The 25,326-nt window shown below is 34.2% G+C and overlaps 1 protein-coding gene across 2 annotated transcripts in view; it reads right to left on the reverse strand.

Moving 5' to 3' along the window:
- Positions 1-25,326, reverse strand: part of ATRNL1 (attractin like 1) — a 737,371-nt gene that overhangs the window by 594,947 nt on the left and 117,098 nt on the right. For both annotated transcript variants that reach the window (XM_014849275.3, XM_070482616.1), the window contains exon 10: positions 7,833-7,987. In XM_014849275.3, coding sequence (XP_014704761.2) covers positions 7,833-7,987 — 155 coding nt within the window. The remainder of the gene's footprint in view (positions 1-7,832; positions 7,988-25,326) is intronic.

The following is a 25,326-nucleotide window of genomic DNA, read 5'->3' on the forward strand; positions in this document are numbered from 1 at the left end:
GAAGCACAGGATGCAAGACATACATTGGAATTAAAGACCTTTAAACGGTGCTGTGTCCCCAGTAGTAAGAATATATAGGTGCAGGGACCAAGGAGTGAAAGCCACTTCTGGTAGCCTCACTTTCAGTGACACAATTGGGGTACTCATGCTCTCATCTCGCAATTCTGGGATCTGCAGGATTAGAGGTCCTATTCCCCAAAGGGGAAATACTCTGGCAGGGGATGTAGCATTGTCCCATGGAACTATAAGCTATAGTTGCAACTTGGACACTTCAGGCTCCTTGTGTCAAGGAACCAGCAAGCAGACAAAAAGAAGTCACCATCTTGGCAGGGGTAATTGGCCCTGATCATCAAAGGGACGTAGGATTGCTGTTACAAAATGAGGACAGGGGAATATGTTTGGTACACGAATTATCCACTTAGGTATATCTTGGTAGCCCCTTACCAAGTGTGATGGTAAAGGGGCAGGTACAGTAACCCAGACTAGGAGGTTCATCATGATCAGGGGCTCAGATACCTAAGGGTGAGGATCTGGGTCACGCCACCAGGTAAGACACAGAGACCAGAAGAAGTTCCAGCTGACAGTAAGAGATATTTAGAAAGAATAATGGAGGAAGGACATGATGAATATCAGATGCAGCCCTGAGAACAGCTGCAGGAGCCAGAGCAATAATCTAAGGTTTCCCTCAGGAAGAAAGCCCCACTGGAATTCTAGAGAAGCTTTTGACAAATGTATTTAAAGAAGTGGACTGAGTTGCTCAAAGAATGAGTTGCAATAAACATGGAAATGTGCTGGCTAAATATACCTTCAGGGAAGGACTTGTTGCCCCTGCTGCTAGGATTGCTATTACTGGACATCATTCAGGTGCCAGCCCCTACAGAGATAGCTTCAGCTACAGAGAGCTTCCTCAGCTAAGGTCCTACCCTCCTGGAAGTGAGCTTCACACAATGACTGATCAAGGCCTAGCCGTTTCATCCTAATAAGGGACAACTCTGATGGGCATTTTAACTCCAGAGTTCCCCTGGGCTGGCTGAGGCTAAGTCTGCTTGACTTTTCCCTCTGCCCAATCCTGCTTCTCCCCTCTCCCTTTCACAGGTGTTCATCTCAAGGACCTAAGAAGCACCTTGAACACTAAACTGTCTCAGTTTGCTTTCCAGAGAACCCAACTGTTGTTTGTTGCCATGGTGTAACCTGTACTGACTGATACAAGACAATAAATGTGAATTTTCCTCTGCACTTTCTTAAAATAACTGGCAAATTGTTTTCACTCATAAAATTGTTTAGGAAGAATAAAATTTAACTTGCAAGCTTATGAAAAGCTAATTGAGGTAAACAACTTTTGAAGCTACAGACAGAGTTATTTCCTGCTTGCTAATACTTGCCCACCTGCCAGGATTTTTCAGCAGAATGGGAAGAGAAAAAGACAGGAGCAGTTGTCACAAATAGGCTTCCAGCTTTTTCAATAACTACTAAACAGAAGGTAGGGCTAGATAAATTCTGTTGCTGAGTTTTCACATTCTTGATTAGGACTCTATAAAATATAGACTGGTTTTCCTGCAAGATGTAGAAGTTATCAAATGTCTTAAAGCTCAATATTAAATTAATATAATTTGTTTACATGTAGTCTATTCCCACTCTTACATTATAAAGTCTCTTACATTATTAATATGACTGCAATCTATAGTTATATTTCTTGACAAAAAGAAAATCTATTTCCGGAGCACTCAGGTCATTATTACTTCATAAACAGTTCAAGGCTAGATGAATTAAAGCAAAATCTACACAGTTATTGACATCATGAAAATTGATGGAAATATCATTCCATAGGAACAGAAAAGTCACACAGGAATACAGACCAAAGTAAAAGATGCTCTCTGGAATACAGATTTTTTTTAAACCTGTGCTACAAGTACTAAATATTAATTTACAAACCGTCCTCTCAGTAAACGTAAGATCAAGAAATCAGAGTTACTATTCTCTCAAACCCAAATTTCAGCAATTAGAAAACTGTGCTGTCAGAATTATTTACCTATGTGGGGCCACATAATAACATTAAGAACTTATGCTGAAATTTAGACACCGGTTTATTGTATATTATGCATAAAATGGTATAGGTGGAAAATGTACATTCATTGGCTAATTTTTCTACAGATACTCATATTTTTTCATGAAAATATACATCGGTAAAACTTGAAGGACACATTTTTAAAATTCTTTTAAAATTCCACTCGAAGTGCCAGTTCATACGTCAGTCTTTATTGCATACTAGCAATACAGTAAAAAGAACACACAGGTTGTATGTATAGGACTCAAAACTAGATGGCTATAAAGAAAAACTTCTATTAACCATTTGGATCCTTTTGTAATAGAACACAAAATTTCTAGATGTTGCCAAAAATCTTTTCCACTTGCCCCTTAAATGATGATGCTTCAATGGGTTTTTTCCTCCACTAGGTCAAAACTTTTATTACTATTCTAAAAGGTGCACCCTTTTCCTAGGTTATCTCATGCGTGCCCACAGCATCTCCGGATTTTGTCCTCTGGCTTTCATTCAATAAATATTTATTTAGTTTCTTACTCTCTGCCAGGAAAAGTGGGCACCGCTATTTGACCCTCATTTTATAGTGTTTTAACACACAATGCTATTTCCTGTTTGCTTCAGTAAATAGTCTGGATATAAAAAATTATCCTTATAGATTCCCTGATAATGAATCATACTTGAATGTCTAGAATAAATCCTACTTGGTCGTAGTTGATTATACTTTTGAAACAATGCTGAATTCTATTCGCTAATATTTTATTTTGAATTTTAAATTCTGTATTCATGACTGCTCTCCCTTGCCTCCTTACCCAGGAGTTTTGTTAAGATATTTAAAACTTTTCTTTCAGTATATATTTTATTTCAAGAATCTTTATTTAGCAATTTTTGCATTCAAAACAATCTTTTAAAATGCTTGTTAAGAGAGAGACAGATTCATTGTTCATTACTCTTTTCTTCCTCTCTAATTTTCTACCTCGAGGTCACTATTTTCTGATTAATTTGTCAGAGGGGAGAGACACCAAAAAAATTCAAATATACCTTAAAAATCAGATTAACTTTAAATCCTGTTAAATCAGGAAAAAATCAGTATTATAGTGTAGTGGTAGAATCAAAAGAAATCTGAACTTAGACTTGGTTTCAAATTCTGAAAACATCATCTTATGACCCACGTGACTTTGAATTTAGCCATGCTAAAGCACAGTTTCTTCCTCTATAAATGAATATGATAATAAATCCTACACAACTATTATGAGAATTATGTTATAAAGCACGTGTAAAGTGCCAAGCACTATAGGAAGCATTTGACAATTGTTACTTCTCCCTTTTCTCAAAATGAAAGATCACTTTTTCCTTTACTTATTGGCCTCTTTTATAAAAAAGAAGTACTATTTCTTCTATATAATAGTATATTATAGAAAGAAAAAGAACATTTTGAGCAAAGGATACACTAAAGCTTAAAACAGTCAACAGCTGGCTAAATTCATCGAAAAAAAATGTGTGAATGATTTTAAGAGTTTTTCTGACGAACAAAGAAACACCAGGTTCTCTCGGTAGCCAGGCAAGGGTGCTGCTTTCATCACAGAAGAGCCTAAGAGTTTAAGGAAGTGCATAGAGAGATACTGATTAGCAAAGAGAGGAACTAGTAAAGTAACTTCCAGAAAATAAAAATAATTATAAACATGAAGAACAAGCAAGTTGGAATTTTTCTAATCTTGCTCAAGTGTTCCAAAAAATTTAAATAATCACTTGTTTTAATTTGAAAATGCCTTTATGAAATTATGTGCCTTACAAAATTGTATCCATTATATACATACACATATATATCACTCTACAAGGTTGTACAAAAACACATATGCTGCGCTTCATAAACTAGTTAAGTGATTTTTAAAGGTATATTGAACTACCACTCCATTGTGTTTTAAAATGGTTAACCATACACATTATTATACATTACCAATTAAAATAATATTACTTCTTCAAATATGGAATTACTTCTCAGCTTTGTTTACTGAGTTTGTTTTTAAATAATCACCTATTGAGAAATTAAGGTAATAAATAAAACTCTCATGTTCAGGAAAATTTATTTTAAAAACTTTATTATTATTTTGATCTGATTTGAAGTTTCGGCCATTCTGCTTTCTACAAGATATATTTCTGATATAAATCCTACTCCCTAACCTATTCTGAAATAATCTAACTCAGGAAATTACATTTCATGTTTATACTCTCTTGTTGAAGAAAAAATATGACCAATGTATCTGAGTTGTCTTTCACACTGTTTCCAAATTCTATACATTCTCTTAACTCTTAGGTAAATTTTCTTATTGAAGAATAATGACTACCATTTATAACTAAAAGCATCATAATTATATGTTGGGCCTACTTAAAATTGTGTAATAGCTATTCATTTGATTGTTCTAAATTATTGTCTCAAAACTCACTTCAATTTTAAGGTATGTTTCAATTCATAAAAATGTCTCACTTGTAAATGTTGTAATCCCCAGTAAAAACCACCTGGTAACACTTCAGGGATGTAAAAAACAGACAATCTGACTCCTTTTTTCCCACTGATCCTAGAAAACTAATTTTTATGATAATGTTTACTTTCCACAGCCACATAGTTTCAAAGTACAAATACACCTAATAACATGAGATCAACTCAGTGAGATGTTTTTCCATTGCTTCTTTAGCCTCATTAAGTACTAGAAGATTACCTTTACCAGAAAGATCATGTTAATCTTGAATAAGGTGTCATGGTGGCTTTCTGAAAGCAATAAGAATACCACTAACAATAACAAAAATGTTGACAAAGTTTTCAGATTTAAAATCTGATTTCAAGCTAGGTTTACAAACTAGCATATTAAGTAATATATCATTCTATATGTTACAGTCAATCCTTTCTCATTCACCAGCACTGGCAATATTATCAGTTGCACTTGAGTCACTTTTTAAAAATATAGATGCCAGTGCCCAATCTAAGAGAATCCGATTAATCAGGTTTGGTTTTTTCCCTACAACCTTCCAAGGAGATGCCAAGGTACAGCCGTGTTTGAAAATCACTATCATATGCCTTCTACATCTATCATGTATAATATAATGAGAACTGTGAAGGCAAGGTTATATCCTCAAAGATTAATGATATTCACTATACAAAATTTACTATGCCAAAAAGGTGGAAATAGTACATTTTAGAGCAATGAAAAATTAGTACTGGCACAAATATTCCTATTTGTTTAAACATCACACAACACAAGGCAATCAGCTAAGTCTTCAGGTGCATTCCAGTTAAATGTGTCATAAAAGTCCTAGTGTACTGTACTAAAGAGAACAATTAGCAACATGACCTTTGTTCCCCAAAACACATCTATTTTCCAGTTGGTCATTATGCAATGGTTGTATTTTATTTCCACAAAAATATACTCCATAAGGAAAGCAATTATTTTGGAAGACATTTTCTGAAATAGGAGAAATACTTTTCCAAAGAAAATATTCCAACATTTGATGCTACAAACTCAGGAGAATAAATACATATTTTAGGCAGGGGGACTTTATTGGGAACTGCATAGAAATACTCAAATGTTATAAAACAAAACACTTTTATCCTTTGTTGAATTATATGGTTGCTTTATATGTTTTTGTTGTTAGTGTTAGCACAGGGCAAAAAAAAAAAAACCCGTATGTTAAAATGTAAAACTGTTTAAAATGTTATTCTTCCTCCAATCTGAACAATTTCCTTGAAAAATGAAACTGATACTCGCTTCCATCTTTCCACAGCATTAAGAGACATTACTAAACATAAGGTGTCTGGTAATTTATTGCCAAAATTAAGAATATACAATGAACCCAACCAAACAGCATGGTGTAGCCAAGTGGAAAGATTACCAGAAATTTTAGGAGTTACAAAACCTAGACCTATCAGTACTCCCTGCACGGCTTTGGGCCAGTTCCTTTTACTCTGGCTCTGCTTAGTACTCTGGAAATGGGTTTAGTAACATCTTGTTACAAAGCTATTAGAGAGGTTATAGGCACTGTGTATAAAGCCCTTAGCACAGTACCTACCTCTTGGAAGACACTTAACAAGTAATAGTAATTAGAATAATGATAATCTGAACTCTTTCTCTTTCTCTGGGAAACTAACACCTCTAAGATTTTTTTCACCTCAGTAAACTTTTTTTGATACATAAAACCTAAAATACGATAATCTTGAACAATACAGAAGAAATAAAAATAAATTTCCAATATGTCAGCTACAAAATACCTCAACATTAATTTCTTCATTAAAGTATAGACATTGGGTGGAAACTCCTTGAAGAATCTTTTGCAAAAATTCAAAATCTCACTGTATGGATTTTTAACAATAGCAATAAAAATTCTACTCTTTTCCTAGGATTTTTATTCTTAGAAGGAAAACAAACAAAACTTTCATTTGCCTCCAGAGAAATAAGCTTACTGTCTCATTGCCATAGCCAAACAACTTGTTGACAGGCCCAGCCTGGCAATGACGGATCACAATAAACCAGCCTAGATTAAGTACTTCATTTAAACCATTTTTCAGGATCTTAGGCATTGATTTATAAGCCTTCTAGAAGCCGAGACAATCCCATTTTCATTATGAATCATCACTTCAAATTATTAATTCAAAAAGGTAAAAACTTAACTATTTAGAATCCAAAAATTCTAAAGACAGTGGATCTTTTTTAATGATAATCACAGATAGTCATAGCTTAGTGTTAAAAAGCATGCTTAACTTCATTACTACGAATTTCTTTCCAAACAAATTTACAATAGTACAAAGATCAAACTGCTTATTAATAGGCATAATTTTCTTTATATGCTACCACTTGAAATAATGTTCTGAAGTAGATTATGTACTTTTATGATATTTAAGAGCAAAAGTATAATTCTTACATCTATTAAATGTGTTATTCTTTGGTCTTTTTTATTTTTATTTATCAAAATGCTTCTTAATAACTTAAAATTGGTATATTACTTTATAACAACAGTAAAAGGTGCTCATAAGTACTGCTACATATATTTTAATTATCAGCTAGTTTTTATCTATATCATGAAATACAGAGAAAAAAAGTTTTCACTATAATGATCTACTGGGTAGCTAAACTAAGTATTTCAATAAATACATTCATTTATTATTTAGAAATTGATAAGACTATAGATAGCATAATTAAAATTAAATGAATTGTATAGATGCACTGTATTTCTGGTTCTCTGGAAAAGATTCTTTTTTCAGTTACCTCCATTCCTAGGTATGTTCTGGATTCCATTTTGTCCCAACATCTTATTTCTTTAGCTCTACTGTCTCTATATTCCTTTCTCTAGTTCTATGAGCTTCAGTAAGTATATCTGGTATGTTTAATTTAAATGCAACTTTGTTCATATTCACTAACTCTAAAATGCTTACATTCCTACCATTTGTAATTTACATAATTTGATAGTGCTCCGTATCTACCGATTATCAAAACTAGTATGATAACAGTCAAACACAATGGACTGATACAGTGCTCACGCAGGGATACAATGCATAAAAGCCTTCAAAAAGGACATCAAACCTAGACTTGTTAATTTCCCTATCTCCACCACTAAGTCACCCCAGTATTTCTGTTCTGGCCCTACGCTACTAGGTGCTGAAATTAAAGAGAATTCCACTCATAATCTGTCACTGAATTTATCTCTAAAATGACATATATACATGCTGTCAAGTAATGTATTTGAGAATCTCTACATGAAAAATTTCTGATATTTCCTACTTTGTACAATCCTAACAGATACATACCTATGTCATATGCCAGGAAATCGGCAGAAAAACATTTTGCACCGTTACTCAAGGAAGTGTCATTATGGGTATTTCCTCCAAAAATAAGCATAGCTCCATTGATAAGAACAGCTGAATGAAGGTATCTGGCAAACCCACTTTCTTTCAAAATAGTCCTACAGGATAAAATTTAAAAATGTATTACAAAGGATAAAAAGACCTCCCTGATTTTATATATATTATATAAAGGGTCTAATTTGCACACAGAATTTTCCTTGGAGTTGTGAAAATAACATGCTTTATTTTTTTTAACAACTCATAAATGGCCCCTAAACTTCAATATTTTTAAAAAAACATTTTGAGATTCACAGTATCTTAAAATGTTTTGAGGAAACACAACATGAAACATAACTGTTAATGATTTTACACTAATTTATATCTTGAATTTTTATTTCATTTATAAAAGTAGGAAACAAGTTTCCTTAAAACTAGAGGACCGATGTACCAAAGTAAATAAAAAGTAAAATGCAAGAAATTTACTCTGAACCATATTCAGTTAAAACTACATAACTCATATGGGTCCCATGATACACCTCTTAAATTTTTATTTAAGTACAATATAACAACCATAAATGTGTACATATCATAAGTATAGAATTCAATGAATTTTCACAAGATGAATACAACTAATTAACCAACACTGAGTTTTTTTAAAGAGTATTACCACTATTCTAACAACAAAGATTTGTATTGTTGTCTTTGTACTTTACAAAACAGAATCATATAGTTTGTATTCATTTGTGTGTACATTCTTTTGCTCAAGATTATTCTTGAGATACAGCTGTCCCTTGGTATCTGAGGGGGGATTGGTTCCAGGACCTCCACAGACACCAAAATCTGCAGATACTCAAACCCCTTAGTTGGCCCTCCATATCCACAGGTTCTGCATTCATAGATTCAACCAACCACAGACTGTAAACATAGAACATGGTTGAATCTACGGCTGTGGAATCCATGGATATGGAGGGCCAACTATGTCTCCATATTGTTGTGTATAACTGAAAATCACAATGCATTTTTGAGAAACATTAAAATTAATATAAGTGTTCTTTTAACTAAAGTGAACTCTGAGAGACAGTACTATAAATATATGCTCACAATTATATTTCACTTGAAAGAACTGATACATAATAAAGGTGCATGACAATATGAATCAATGCTTTACAATACTCTAAATAAATCCCTGGTACAAATAAAAATATCAGGATGCAAACATAGTATATACAGTATAGTTGGTAAGATATATATAGTATCTCAAAAGTCACGTATTACAGGGGCTGGTCTGGTGGCGAAGTGGTTAAGTTTGTGCATTCTGCTTCAGTGGCCCAGGGATGGCCGGTTCAGATACTGGGTGCAGACATGGCACCACTTGTCAAGCCAAGCTGTGGCAGGCACCCCACATATAAAGTAGAGGAAGATGGGCATGGATTTTAGCTCAGGGCCAGTCTTCCTCAGCAAAGAAAGGAGGACTCACGACAGATGTTACCTCAGGGCTAACCTTCCTCAAAAAAAAAAATCACGTATTATAAGAGCAATTAATGGTTTAAGAATATGGACCTGACTTTCAGAATGGCAATATGAGGAGTTCTACAAACACTCTCCCCAGGGAAAGAACTATAATTGGTCAAAATTATAAAAAACAACCATGTAAGGCCTCAGAAAACTTTACTAAGAGCAACAAGAAATAAAGAAATATTTACTCAAAAATATCTACTAAATTTCAGCAAGAAGAGCAACAGTTCATGATATTTGACCCAATATCTGTTCCCATCCTTCTACACAGACACACACACACACACACAACCAGTTCAGCAAGACAGACATTCAACCCCAGAAGTGTAAAGCCAAGAACAAAGAGCTCCTCCATCCCTCAGCTCCGAGTCCAGGCCACTGATAGCTAAGCAGGAGACGCAGACTGCCAACACTTCTCACGCCTCCCACCTCTGGGAGGCAGAAGCTCTATTCAAGGAGAAAGCATAAGAGGTCTGAGTACTCATCCTCTACCTAGCCCCCATTCACAAGGTGGAAGCTACACATGAGGCATGGCAGGCTAACACAGGACTAAAAAGTCTTCACCCCACTTCACTCATGGGGCAGAGGTTTTATATCCCAAATCAAGTGAGCTGAGAAGAGCAAAGCCTACCATCCCCATCCAGTGCCCTCATATTAATACAGTGGTGTCACTCCAAGAGGAACAGGCTACTAAGCCCACCTACAACTCCTAAGCAGTGGCACAGAGGATTTCTCCCACAGCGAGAGGCAGGTTAAGAAAAGCAGAGTTCCAAAGCTCTCCCAAGGGAACTGACTTCATCTGGAACAGGGTAGGAAACTTCAAGGCTTAAGGGCACTCTCAGAAACAATGTAGATTTGGGTTGTAATTAAGAGATAGCTAGGAGCTCCAAGAGAACAATAAGCTGAAACAAAGACCAGATACAAGTTCACCAGAGAGAACCTGGGGAAAAGACAGCTAAGAAGAGCCCTACTGGGGTCAGAACCTCAAAGACTGGTCTCAAGGATTACCCTTGAAAAAAGGCTGAAATCGAATTCAAATACACTGTGGAGCAATTTATGCCCCAGAGCATTGTTGAAAATAATAGAGCAATCAGACAGCACTTAGTGAAGGCTACCAGGTGGATGTGATAAAAACAGAGGCAGACAGCTTAACAGAAAGCTCAGCGGAAAAAGTCAAAGACAGCCCTGCTAAAACTACTGTCACCCCAGGGTGATTGTGTGCATCCCCAGGCTGCACCTTCTGAGGAGCAACATAAGAGGATCCACTTGGAGGAGGAAAGAGACCACTAAAAGAGTTCAGCCAAGTCACGGAACAAATAACACATCAACAGTCCCAGAGAGGGAGGGAAAACCAGGATTCAGAGTTGCTACAATATATTGTCTAAAATGTCCAGTTTTCAGGGGAAATTATGACATAGGAAAGTGTGACCCATACATGAAAAAAAGGAGGCAACAGAACTGCCTTTGAGAGGACCTGAATGTCAGATGAGGTAAAAAAGACTTCAAAGTAGCTATTATAAATATGTCCAAAACTTAAAGAAAACAAGGTTTAAAGGAAAACATGACATTTTATAAAATATAAAATATCAACAAAGAAAAAGAAATTACATTAAAAATGGAAAATCTGGTGTTGAAAAGTGTAACACTTAAGTTTTAAAATTTACTAGAGAAGCTCAGCAGTAAATCTCAGCAGGCAGAAGAAATAATCAGTGAACTAGAAGATATATCAATAGAGACCCTGCAATCTGAAGAGCAGAGAGCAAAATGAACAGAGCCCATGAGAAATACACAACACCATTAACAGCAACAAGATATATTTACTGGGAATAAGAGTGCAAAGGAGAAAGAGGTAAAAATTTTTCAAAAAATAATGGCTGACAACTTCCAAAATTTGATGAAAAACATTAATATATACATCCAAGAAGCTCAATGAACTCCAAGTAGGAAAAAACACAAAAAGATCCACACTCAGACATAAGTAAAAGTGTTGAAGCCAAAGAGAAAGAGAAAATCTTGAAAGAAGCAAGAAAAAGATGGTTCTTTGCATACAAGGGGATCCCAATAAGACAAATAGCTGACTTCTCATTATTAATAATAAAGGCCACAAGGCAGTGGAATAACACATGTGAAGTACTGAATGAAAAAAAATGTCAGAATACAGAGAGTGATGTCAACAAGATGGCAGAATAACAGTTTCCTGTCCTCATTCTCCCACAGAAACACTGATTTTATCAACTACCCAGAGACCAGAGTACCCTTGTGGGAGCCCAGAAGCCCAGCAAAGAAGTCCTAGCACCACTTGGAACAAAAATTCGGAGAAGAAAAGGGTTGAAGAGGGTAAGAAGAACAGTTTCACTTTATCACATCACCCCCTCCCCCAAGGCAACACAGCTCATTGCCAAGAGAGACCCCTTCGACCTGTAATTTCTCTTATGGAGGAAAGTGAGAACATAGTGAGTGCCTGGCTTTCATAGCCAAGCGAGATGACACCCAAGAAGACCACCTCTTTCCCACTCCATAGAGAACAATGAGGGGATTCGCAGAGGAGGAAAAAGAGGGGTCAAAGCAACCGGGGCACAAAACTGAATAAAGGGCCAAGGTTTTCACTAACTACTTCATAACTCCACCAAGAGGCTCACCCAGGAACTGCAGAGGATGCATCAGCTGCAGAATCACCCCAACTAACACATGCATGCCCCCGGCAATCCATAAATCCCTCCCCCATGTAGCCAGCACCCCACACACACCCCTGCAGACAGCACACTTGAGCTTCTGCAGATCATGCACGAGCACACACAGATAGCTGGCTCAACTGTGTTGCACTGGCAGAAGCTGCATAGCCTTGAACAACTCTGGCACTGTTCTAGGGAAAATAAATGGGAGGCTCCCAGCACTGGGCCTGGCTTAGTGGGATGGACAAAAATATAACATTCAAAAGATATAAAAACTCATAAAACTCAATATAAAAAAAGAACAACCCCATTAAAAAATGGGTAGAGGATCTGAATAGACATTTTTCCAAAGAAGATAAAGATGGCTAACAGGTACATGAAAAAGTGCTCAACATGCCTAATTATCAGGGAAATGCAAATCAAAACCACAATGAGATATCACTTCACACCACTTAGAATGGCTATTATCAAAAAGATAAGAAATAACAAATATTAGTGAGGACTAGAGAAAAGGAAACTCTTGGCACTGTTGATGGGAATGTAACGAACATGACTGGGAAAACAGTATGGAGGCTCCTCAAAAAATTAACAGTAGAACTACCAAATGATCCAGCAATTTTACTTCTAGGTATTTACCTGAAGGAAATGAAACAACTATCTCAAAAAGATATCTGCACCCCATGTTCAGTGCAGCATTATTTACAATAGCCAAGACATGGAAAGAACCTAAGTGTCCATCGATGGACGAATAGATAAAGAAGACGTGGTGTGTGTGTGTGTGTGTGTGTATATATATATATATATATACAGGGGAATTTATTCAGCCATAAAAAAGGAAAGAAATCCTGTCATTTGCAACAAAATGGACAGACCTTGAGAATATTACACTAAGTAAAATAAGTCATACAGAGAAAGGCAAATACTGTATGATCTCACTTATATGTAGAATCTAAAAATAAACTCAGAGATATGGAGGACAGATTTGTGTTTACTGAAGGTGGGTAATGGGAGGTGGGCAAAATGGGTGAAGGTGGCCAAAAGGTACAAACTTCCAGTTATAAGATAAATAAGGCCTGGGGATATAAAGTACAGCACAGTGATTATAGTTAACAATACTACACTGCATATTTAAAAGTAGCTAACAGAGTAGACCTTAAAAGTTCTCACCACAAGAAAAAATAATTTGTAACTGTGTGGTGACGGATGTTAACTAAACTTATTATGGTAAAAATTTCACTATATATTTATATATATATATACACACACACACACACATCAAATCATTATGTTATACACCTAAAACTAAGACAATGTTATATGTCAATAATATCTCAATTCAAAAAATAATAAATAAATACATGAATAAATAAAACTTAAAATAGATAAGTGTTGGTGAGGATGTGGAAAAAAGAGATCCTTGTACACTGTTGGTGAGAATGTAAATGGTATAGGCAATTTGAAAACAGTATGGAAGTTCCTCAAAAAATTAAACATTGAACTACCAAGGACTATCACACGATCCAGCAATCCCACTTCTAGGTATATATCCAAAGGAAATGAAATCAGTATTTCAAAGGTATATCTGCACTCCCATATTCACTGCAGCATTATTCACAGTAGCTGAGATATGGAAACAACCTAAGTGTCCCTCCACAGATGAATGGATAAAGAAAACATTTTATATATATAAATGTATATATGTGTGTGTATATATATACATAAAATATATAAATTTATATATTTAATATATAAATATATAGAGAAAATAATATATATATATATTATTATCCCACCTTAAAAAAGCAGGAAATCCTGCCATTTGTGACAACAGGTACAGAGGACATTATGCTAACTGAAATAAGCCAGACACAGAAACACAAATACTGTATAACATCATTCATATGTAGAATCTAAAAAAGTCAAACTCATAAATGCAGAGAGTAGAATAGTGGTTGCCAGGGGCTGGGGGATGGGGAAATGAAGAAATGTAGGTCAAAGTATACAAGTTTTAGTTACGCAGGATAAATAAGTTATGGAGATCTAATGTGCAGCATGGTTACTATAGTTAATAACACTGGATTGTACACTTGGAATTTGCTAAGACAGTACATCTTAACTGTTTTCACCATACACACCACAAAAAAGGTAACTATGTAAGATGTTGACTACGCTAATTAGCTTGACTATAGTAATCATTTCACAGTACATATGTATCTCAAAACCTCACATTATACACCTTAAATATATATAATTTTTGTTTGTCAATTATACCTGAAGAAAGCTAGAACAAATGTCAACGAAGAATCTTACATTCATAAGACTATTCTTCAAAAATGAAAATAAAGTCATTACCAGTTGAATAAAAACTAATAAATTTGTTGGTAGATTTGTCGTACGAGACACCAAAGGAAGTTGTTCAGTCTTAGATAAGTTATTCCAGTCCAGGGTGCTATCAAAGGCAATTATGTAATTATAAAACAAAGTATGAATACATATTTGTTCTCCTTTCTTTTCCTAATCAGTGTGAAAAGCAATTTTTATAAAACAATTCATATATAATTGCATTGTTGGGCCTATAACATATAAAAATGCAATATATTTGAGAATAACAGCACAAAGGGATGGATCGAAGCAAAGCTTTGTTGAAGGAAGGAAACAATGCCAAAGAGTAACTCAAATAAACAGGAACAAATGAAAAAATGTAAACAAAAATATTCAGTAACAAGATTAACATAACAAATATATATTTGCTCTCCATCTCTTTAAAAGATATAAAATTTATATAAAGTAATAAGTATAACAATATATTGTTGAGTTTGCATCATATATGGATGTCATATATATAATTATAATACCACAAAGAAAAGATGGAAGAGAGAATAGAGCTATGTAAAAGTAATGTTTCTATACTTCACTGGAATCAAGTTAGTATAAACCTGAGGTATATACTGATAAGTTAAGATATATAATAAGCCCTAGAACCAACAATAAGAAAGTAAGTCAAAAAACCATATTTTAAAAAAATTAAAGGAGTTAAAATATTATACTAGAAAATATTTACTTAATGCAAAAAAAGGAATAAAAAGGAATAGAGTAACAAAAAGACGAGAGATTTAAAAAAGAGTAAAACGACAGACATAAACTCACATCAAAATAACATTAAAGGTATTAAATACACAAATAAAAGGCAAAGACTGTGAGACAGGATAAAAAAATAGGTATCAACTATACGCTTTTTACAGGAGACACTCTTTAGCTTGAAAGGTAGAAATATATTAATAGAAAAAAGATATCATGGCAGACAATAAACATGAGAAGTTGGAGTGGCTGTAAAAATATCAAACAAAATAGACATTAAAACAAACATGCTCCTGGAATTCAATAACAATATTTTATATTGATAAAAGTGTCAGTCCATCAGGAAGATATAGCAATTTTAAACATATACAACTTTACAACAGAACCCCCTACAAAAATGAAGTAAAAACTGACAGAATTAAAGAGAGAATTAGATAAATCAATAATAACATTAGCAAACTTTAATACCTCCTTTCAAAAATGGATAGAACAACTATGTGACAAACAAGGAAACAGAAGACCTAAATAATATCATAAACCAACTAAACCTAACAGACATATATAGAACACTATAGCCAACAACATCAAAATACACATTCTTATCAAGTGAACATGGAACATTCTCTAAGACAGACCATATGCTACGTCATAAAACAAGCCTCAATAAATTTGAAAGGATTGAAATCATACAAAGGATACTCTCTGACCACAATGACATGCAATTAGCAATCAATAATAGCTATTTGTGAAAATCACAAATATCTGAAAATGAAACCACACTTTAAAATAACCAATGGGTCAAAGAAAAAAATCACACATGTATTAGAAAATACTTTGAGATGAGTGAAAATGAAGACAAGACATATCAAAACAAATGGAATACACTAAAAGCAGTAATTTAGAGGGAAATTTATAGTTGTAGACATATGTATTTAAAGAGTAGAAAGATGGAAACTCAATAACTTAAACTTCCACCCTAAGACTCTGGAAAAAAGAGCAAACAAAGCCTACAGCAGGAAGAATGAAGGAAATAAAGATTAGAACAGAAAATAATATAATATAGAATAGAAAAGCAATAGAGAAAGTCAATAAAGCCAAAAGTTCTTTCTTTGAAAAGATCAAAAAGTTAACAAACTCTTAAATACAATGAACAAGAAAAAAAGAGAGAAGGTTCAAATTATAAAAATCAGAAATGAAAGAAGGAACATAACCACCAATTTTACAGGAATAAAGCATTATAATGCAATACTACACAACTGTAAGCCTTTATGAAATATACAAACAACAGTATGAAATGGGCAAAATCCTAGAAAGATACAAATTACCAAAACTGACGCAAGAAAATCTGAATAGACCTGTAACAAATAAATTGATTGAATTAGGAATTTTAAAACTTTCCACAAAGAAAAGTGAGAGTCAGATGGCTTCACTGGTAAATTCTACAAAATATTTAAAGAAGCTTAATATGAATTCTTCACAAACTCTTCAAAAATACAGAATAGGATGGGACTTGACTCAACTCATTCTATGAAGACAACATAACTCTGATACCTAAACCAGACAAGGCTATCACAAGAAAACTACTTTTATGAATATAGACACAAACATCAACAAAATACTAGCAAACCAAAATCAGCAATATATAAAAAGGATTATACACCATGATCAAGCAGAATTTATCCCAGGAATGCTTGGTTGGTTTAACATCTGAAAATCAATCAGTGTAATACACCATATTAACAGAATAAAGGAAAAAAACAATGATCATCTCAATAGATGTAGAAAAAACTTTTGACAAAAACCAACACCCCCATCACGATAAAAACACTCAACAAAAAAGAGATAAGAGGAAACTTCCTCAACTGATAAAGACTGAATGGTGCCCCACCAAAAATACACCCATGTCCTCATCCCCAAAACCTGTGAATGCTACCTTATTTGGAAAAAGTGTCTTTGCAGATGTGGTTGAATTAAGGATCTTGAGATGAGGAGACCATCCTGAATTATTCAGTGGCCTAAATCCAATGACAAGTGTCCTTATAAGAGACACCCAGAGAAGAGAAACAGGTAGTGTAACTGTGGAGGCAGAGACTGGAGTGATTCAGCCACAAGGCCAGGAATACTGATGGCCACCAAAAGCTGGAAGAAGCAAAGAAAGGAATTTCTCCTAGCACCTCTGGAGGGGCACAGCCCTGCCTACACCTTGGTTTTGGATTTCTTGCCTCCAGATCTGTGAAAGAATACATCTCCATTGTTTTAAGTTACACAGTTTGTGGAATTTGTTATGGAAGCCATAGAAAACTAATACAAAGGACATCTACAGAAAAACCACAGCCAACATCATAATCAATGGTGAAAAACAAAATGCTTTCCCCTACAATTCAGATCAAGACAAGGATGTCCGTTCTTGCTACTTGTATTCAACTAGAGGTCAGAAGCAGGGAAATAGGAAAGAAAATGAAATAAAAGGTATTCAGATTGAAAAGGAAGAAGTAAAACTCTTGTTATTTGCAGATGGCATGATCTTCTATATAGAAATTCTAATGAACTTGCAAAAAGCTACTAGAACTAATAAATGAGTTTAGCAAGTTTGGAGGGTAAAAGAACAATATACAAAAATCAATTGTATTTCTACACACTAACAACAAAAAATCCTAAAATAACAATAATAAAAGAATTCAATTTATAACAGTATAAAAAGGGGTAAAATATTTAGGAATAAATTTAACCAAACAAGTATAAAACTTATACTGTGAAAACTAGAAAAATATTGCGGAAAGAAATTAAAGATGGCCTAAGAAAATGGAAGAATACCCCATTTTAACGGATTGGAAAACTAAATATTGTTAAAATGACCATACTCTCCAAATTGATCTACAGATTCAACTAAGTCCCTATAAAATCTCAGCTGGAGTTTTCTTTTTTTTTTTTTTTTTTTGAAATTGACAAACTGATCCTAAAATTTATGTAGAAATTCAAGGGACCAGAATAGCCAATTCGAAGAAAGGAAAAAATACTCTCTTCAACAAGTGGTCCTAGGACAAGTGGATGTTTACATGCAAAAGAAAGAAATTGAACCCCTCCCTCACAATATACACAAAAACTAACTCAAAATGGATAAAAGGACTAGATTTAAGAGCTATTAAGTATAAAACTTTTAGAAGAAAACATAGAAGAAAATATTCCTGGTCTTGGGTTAGGCAATGAATTCTTAGATATGACATCAAAAGCATGAGGAACAAAATATATAATACATAAATTGGATTTCATCAAAAGTAAAAATTTTTGAGTTTCAAAGGACACTGTCAATAAAGTAAAAAACAACACAAAGAACTGGAGAAAATATCTGCAAATCATATATCTGATAAAGGACTTGTATCCAGAATATAGACAGAACACATAACTCAATAACAGACAAAAATAAAATTAAATAACAGGCAAAGAATCTGAATAGATATTTCTTTAAAGGAACTATATAAATGGCCAATAAGCACAGGGAAAGATGCTGAATATGAATAGCCATTACAGAAATACAAATCAAATCTATAACAAGATACCACTTCATACCCACTAGGGTGTTTATAATCAAAACAATGGACAGTAACAAGTGTTGGCAAGGATGTGGAGAAACTGGAATCCTCAAACACTGCTGGTGGGAATATAAAATGGCACAGCCCTTTGGAAACCAGTCTGGCAGTTCCTCAAAAGTTTAAACATAGGGTCACTATATGAGCTCACAAATCCACTCCTAAATATATACCCAAGAGAAATGAAAACGTATCTCCACACAAAAACTTGCACACAAATGTTCATAGAAGCATTATTAATAATAGCTAAAAAGTAGAAACAACCCAAATGGCTGGATAAATACAAATGAATGGACAAATACAATGTGGTATATCCATACAGCAGAATATTTTTTGACAACAAAAAGGAATTAAGTACTGATACAACATGGATAAACCTTGAAATCATGCTTTTACCTATGCTTAAAGAAGTCAGTCATAAAAAAAATACCACATATTATATGATTCTCTTTATGTGAAAAGTCCAAAAGACAAATCTACAGAGACAGAAAATAGAATAGTGCTTGCCTAGGGCTGTGTGTTTGAGGTAAAATGGAGAATAACTACTACTAAGTATGAGGTTTCCTTTGGGGACGATGAAATGGTTCTAAAATTGTGGTGATGGTTGGACAACTCTGTGAATACACCAAAATCCATTGACTTGTACAGTTTAAATGGGTGCATTCTGTGGTATAAGAATAATATCTCAGGAAGGCTGTAATAAAAGAAAGAACATTGGGCTTTTGTAATAAATCACTATAGATGGCTTCATCTAGCAATTTAACTTCCCATTCTCTCCTAAGCCTTTCTGGTTGCAAAAGAAACTTGAGGATTCAAAATTATTCCACTATGTTAAATATAGAAGACTTCCAAGTTGAACATTTTTAAACAAAAATTTAGCTCATATTCTCTTTAAAATCTGCAGGTCTCTAATCTCTCTTTACAAAATACACACTATCTAGTGAACAGCGGAGGAATAACATGGATCAAGGAGAAAATATTCAGCAACTAGAGGGAAATTTAAGCCGAAAATTTAAATCTAATCATTAGGCAGATAGGATTTATCCAGGTATGCAAGGGTGATTAAACATTTGAAAGTCAAGTGATGTAAACCATTGCATCTAGGTTAAAGAAGAAAAAGCATATGATCATATCAACAGATGCAGAAAAATCATTTGACAAAATCCAACATCCATTCATGATTAAAAAAACTCTCAGCAAACTAGGAATAGAGGGGAACTTCCTCAGCTTCATAAAGTACACCTACCCAAAAAAAAAAAAAATACTTAATGGTGATAAACTAGATGCTTTCCTTCTAAGAAAAGGAACAAGGCAAGACATACTCTCTCATCACTCCTATCAACATTGTACTGGAAGTGCTAGCTAATGCAACAAGATAAGAAAGGGAAATAAAAGATACACAGAATGAGAAGGAATAAATAAAACTGTTCATAGATGACATGATCATATATGTAGAAAATCCAATCAACCAACAACCACAAAAAACCCTGGAACTAATAAGTGATTCTAGCAAGGTTGCAGGATACAAGGTTAATATACAAAAGTCAATTGCTTGCTTATATACCAGCAATGAATAATTAATATTCAAAATGAAAGACATAACACTATATTAGCACCAAAAAAAACCCCAAAATAGGTATAAATCTAACAAAATATGTGTAAGACCTATCTGATGAAAGAAATCAAAGAACTAAATAAATGGATAGTCTATATACATGGATGAGAAGACTCAATGTTGTCAAGATGTCAGTTCTTCCCAGCTTAAACTATATATTCAATGCAATTCCAATCAAAATTCTAGCAATATATTTTGTTGATATCAACAAAATAATTCTAAGATTTATATAGAAAAGCAAAAGACTCAGAAAAGCCAACACAATATTGAAGGAGAACAAAGTCAGAGGACTGACACTACTTGACTTTAAGACTTACTATAATAATCAAGACAGTATGGTACTGGTGAAAGAACAGACAAATAGATCAATGGATCAGAATACATGGTGCAGAAATAGACCTACACAAATATAGTCACCTGATCTTTACAAAAGAGCCGAAATAACTCAACAGAGAAAAAACTGTCTTTTCAATAAATGCTGCTGGAACAACTGGACATCCACATGCACAAAAAAACCCACAAAATCTAGACAGACTTTATACCTTTTAAAAATTAACTCAAAATAGGGGCTGGCCCCGTGGCCGAGTGGTTAAGTTTGTGCGATCCGCTGCAGGTGGCCCAGTGTTTCGTTAGTTCGAATCCTGGGCGCGGACATGGCACTGCTCATCAGACCACGCTGAGGCAGCGTCCCACATGCCACAACTAGAAGAACCCACAACGAAGAATATACAACTATGTACCAGGGGGCTTTGGGGAGAAAAAGGAAAAAATAAAATCTTTAAAAAAAAAAAAAAAATTAACTCAAAATAGACCATAGACCTAAATGTAAAATGTATAACTATAAAACTCCTAGAAGATAACATAGGAGAATATCTAGGTGACCTTTAGTTTGTTGATGATTTTTTAAATATAGTACCAAAAGCACAATTCATAGAAGAAAAAAATTAATAAGTTGGATTTTATTAAAATTTAAAACTTCTGCTCTGTGAAAGACATTATTCACAGAATGAAACAATAAGCCATAGACTTGGAGAAAATATTTGAAACAAATATCTTAAAAGGGACTGGTATCCAAAATATACAAAGAACCCTCAAAACTCAACAAGGAGAAAACAAACAACCTGATTAAAAAATTGGCAAAGAAGTCTGAACAGATACCTTTCCAAAGAAGACATACTGATGGCAAAAATAACCCATATGAAGAGATGCTCAACACCATGTGTCATTAGGGAATTACAAATTAAAATAACAATGAGGGGCTGGCCCAGTGGCACAGCGGTTAAGTTCACACGTTCCGCTTCTCGCTGGCCCGGGGTTCGCTGGTTCCGATCCCAGGTGCGGACACGGCACCGCTTGGCATGCCATGCTGTGGTAGGCATCCCACATATAAAGTAGAGGAAAATGGTCACAAACGTTAGCTCAGGGCCAGGCTTCCTCAGCAAAAAGAGGAGGACTGGCAGTAGTTAGCTCAGGGCTAATCCGCCTCAAAAAAAATAAAATAAAATAAATAAAAAATAAAATAACAATGAGATACCACTACACACGTATTAGAATGGCTAACATTCAAAATACTATCAAGGATGTAGAGCAACAGGAACTCTCACTCATTGCTGGTGGAAATGAAAAATTCCACTCTTACAAAACTATCACACTATTATAAAACTAAACATACTATTACTACACAACCCAGCAATTGCACTCATTGGTATTTACCCAAAAGAACTGAAAGCTTATGTCCACACAAAAACCTGCACATGCATGTTTACAGCAGCTTTATTCATAATTGTCAAAACTTAGAAATAACCAAGACGATCTTTAGTAGGTGAGTGGATAAACAAACTGTGGTGCATCCATATAATGGAATATTATTCAGCGATAAAAGAATGGGCTATTAAGCCATGAAAAGACATGGCTTAATCTTAAATGCATATTGCTAAGTGAAAGAAGCATCTAAAAAAGGATGCATACTGTGCAATTCCAACTACACGACATCTTGGAAAAGGCACAGTGGAGACTAAAAATATCAGAGCTTGCTAGGGGTTCGGCACAGGGGGATGAATAGGTAAGCACAAGAGATTTTTGGGGGCAGTGAAACTATTCTTATGATACAGTAATGGCGGAACATGTCATTATACATATGTGAAAACCCATTGAACCTACAACACAAAAGTGAATCCTAACATAAACTATGGACTTTAGTTAGTAATAATGTATCAGTATTGACTCATTAATTATAAAAAATGTACCATGCTAATGCAAGATGTTAATAATAGCGGGACTTGGAGTGGGGTAGCTATGGGGATACTTGGGAACTCCGTGCTTTTTTACTCATTTTTCTGTAAACCTAAAACTCTTCTTAAAAAATAAAGTCAATTAATTAAACAAACAACAACAAGAAAAGAAAATGGTGGTGATAAAAATTGCAGTTGCTTTTCCAGATATAGTATCTTTACTGAAATAAACAAACCCAGCCCCTAGTACCTAGTATGCAGATATTTTCAAAAAATATATGAAGTGTAAAATGGGATCCAGGTTTCTCCCTGTCAGAAGGGATTTACAAATTTGGAGAGAGGAAGGCTAGAATAAATCCTGTGATGTTGTACTGCATCATTAAGCAGTTTACCTAGACAGGGTTGAGGCAGGCACACAGGCAGATACAGAGAGGTAGAGACATATATCTATTTCTAGAAATACATATAGACGTGTGTGTGTAGATATTTTCTGGCCCTAACTTCTGAGAGGGCCTGTAAACACATCAAAAAAGCAATATACACACATACTTAGTGCCCTAATCTTGGTTTATAAATACCATTCTCCACTAAAAGGAATCTGGGTTCCTTGAGAAAATGACTTATTCCCGCAGGGAAAGTACAAAATATGAATAGAATTTTTTTGGCACATGTGCCAGACAGTGGAGGAAAGCACAAAGAATGATGTGGACATTTGTAGAGAACACAGGAGTCTGAGTGAAAGCAGCTCAAACTGACCAAATCTGGGACACTTTGAGCACCAACGTGAAGAAGAATGGTAACTGATGATAAAACACTGAATACAATAAACACCCATCGCTTCATACTGGTATAAGCGAACATCAAAATCAGGGTGATTTAGAAGACATAATAAAATTAGAATATCACCATTTGGAAACCATTGTAGTAATAATTGTTCCTCCAAGAATGATCAACAGATGCTGAAACTACAGGGTGAAAGTTTAACGAGAAACAGAATACTTACAGTCTAAAAGTACCTCCCCACATGGTGTTTATTAATTAAAAAAGGAAAACTTGTATCTTAACAGTGGAGAAACCTGGAACCACTTTAACCAAGACATAAAAGTTAACCTCTACATGAATGTTCATAGCAGCCTCATTTTTCATAATAGCCGAGTGCAAACAACCCGAATGCCCATCAACTGATGAGTGGATAAACAATATGTGGTATATTCATACAATGGAATATTATTCATCCATAAAAAAGAATGAAGGACTGAAAGATACTGCAACATGGATGAAGCCTGGAAACATTATACTTAGCGAAAGAAGCCAGACACAAAAGACCACACATTGTATATTCCATTTATATGAAATATCACAAATAAGCAAATTTATAGAGACAGAAAGTAGATTAGTGATTTCCACATGACGAAGGGAGAGAGTATAGCAAGGTATGGGATTTCTTTCTGAGGTGATGGAAATATTCTGGAATTAGTGATGATGATTGCATAACATTATAAACATACTAAAAAACACTGAAATGTACACTTTAAAATAGTTAAAATGGAGAATTTTATGTTATATGAATTTTATCTCAATAAAAGTGTTTTTTTCAAAAAAAAATAGCCATAGAAGAAGGCCACAACATTTTGGTATTCTACAAAAACCAAGAAACCTTAGTCTAATCATGAGGAAACATCAGACAAACCCAAATTGTTGCATTCTTCAAAAGAAAGACTGAGACCGTTCCAGATTAAAAGAGACCAAAAAAACATGACAACTGAATGTGTGCATGATCCTGGATATAATCCTGGATCAGAAAAAGATACCCAAATCTAGCAAGGAAAAAAAATATCAAACCTTGAGTCTAATAAGGGAAGTCTAATAAGGGAAAACCACAGGGCAATTTCACATGTGAACATAGATGCAAAATTTATTGAGAAACCAAATGAAGCAACAAAATAGTTCTCCTTTTTAAATAAAAGATATTTGAACAATTGGTAAAAATTAAATAAGGTCTATAGACTAGTTTATAAAATTCTATCAATGTTATTTCCTAAATTTATATCTGTTTTGTGGTTAGGTAAGAGAATGTCCTTGTTTTTTAGTAAATACATTTAAAAATATTTATGGTTAAGGGGACGTCATGTTGGCAATTCACTCTTAGTTCAGAAAAAAAGAGATATTAGATAGAGAGATAGATAGTGCTCAAAAAACAATTAAAAGCGAACATAACTACAGATGCTGCCGATATTAAAGATTCTAAGAGAACATTATGAACATCTTCATAACAATTTAACTGAAGACTGATTTCATGGATAAATTCCTGAGAATATGTCTTATCAAAACTTAAGAATAAGTAAAACATTTGAATATTTTTATAACCATTACATACACTGCATGTAGCAGTTAAAAGTATACATACAAAGAAAAACTGTTTTCTAACAGCTTGACTTAAAGGTTATTAGCATAAAATATTCAGGAAAAGATAGTTCCAATCTTATGCATACTGTTCTAGAGTATAAAAAAGAATACTCCCACCTCATTTTATGAGCTCAATATAACCTTAATACCAAAGAGCTAACATGAATATTCAAGAAAACCATGAGCAAATCTCACATATTAACATCAATGCAAAAATGCTTATCAAAATATTAGGAAACCAAAACATAAGTAATACATTTTGACTCAGTTTGACAACACAAATTGTGTTAATAATAAAATAAATATAATTTTCCACATTAAGTTATTTAGTAGAAAAATCAGATAATCATCCCC

The sequence above is a fragment of the Equus asinus genome, chromosome 2 (genome assembly GCF_041296235.1).
Source record: "Equus asinus isolate D_3611 breed Donkey chromosome 2, EquAss-T2T_v2, whole genome shotgun sequence".
NCBI lineage: Eukaryota > Metazoa > Chordata > Mammalia > Perissodactyla > Equidae > Equus > Equus asinus.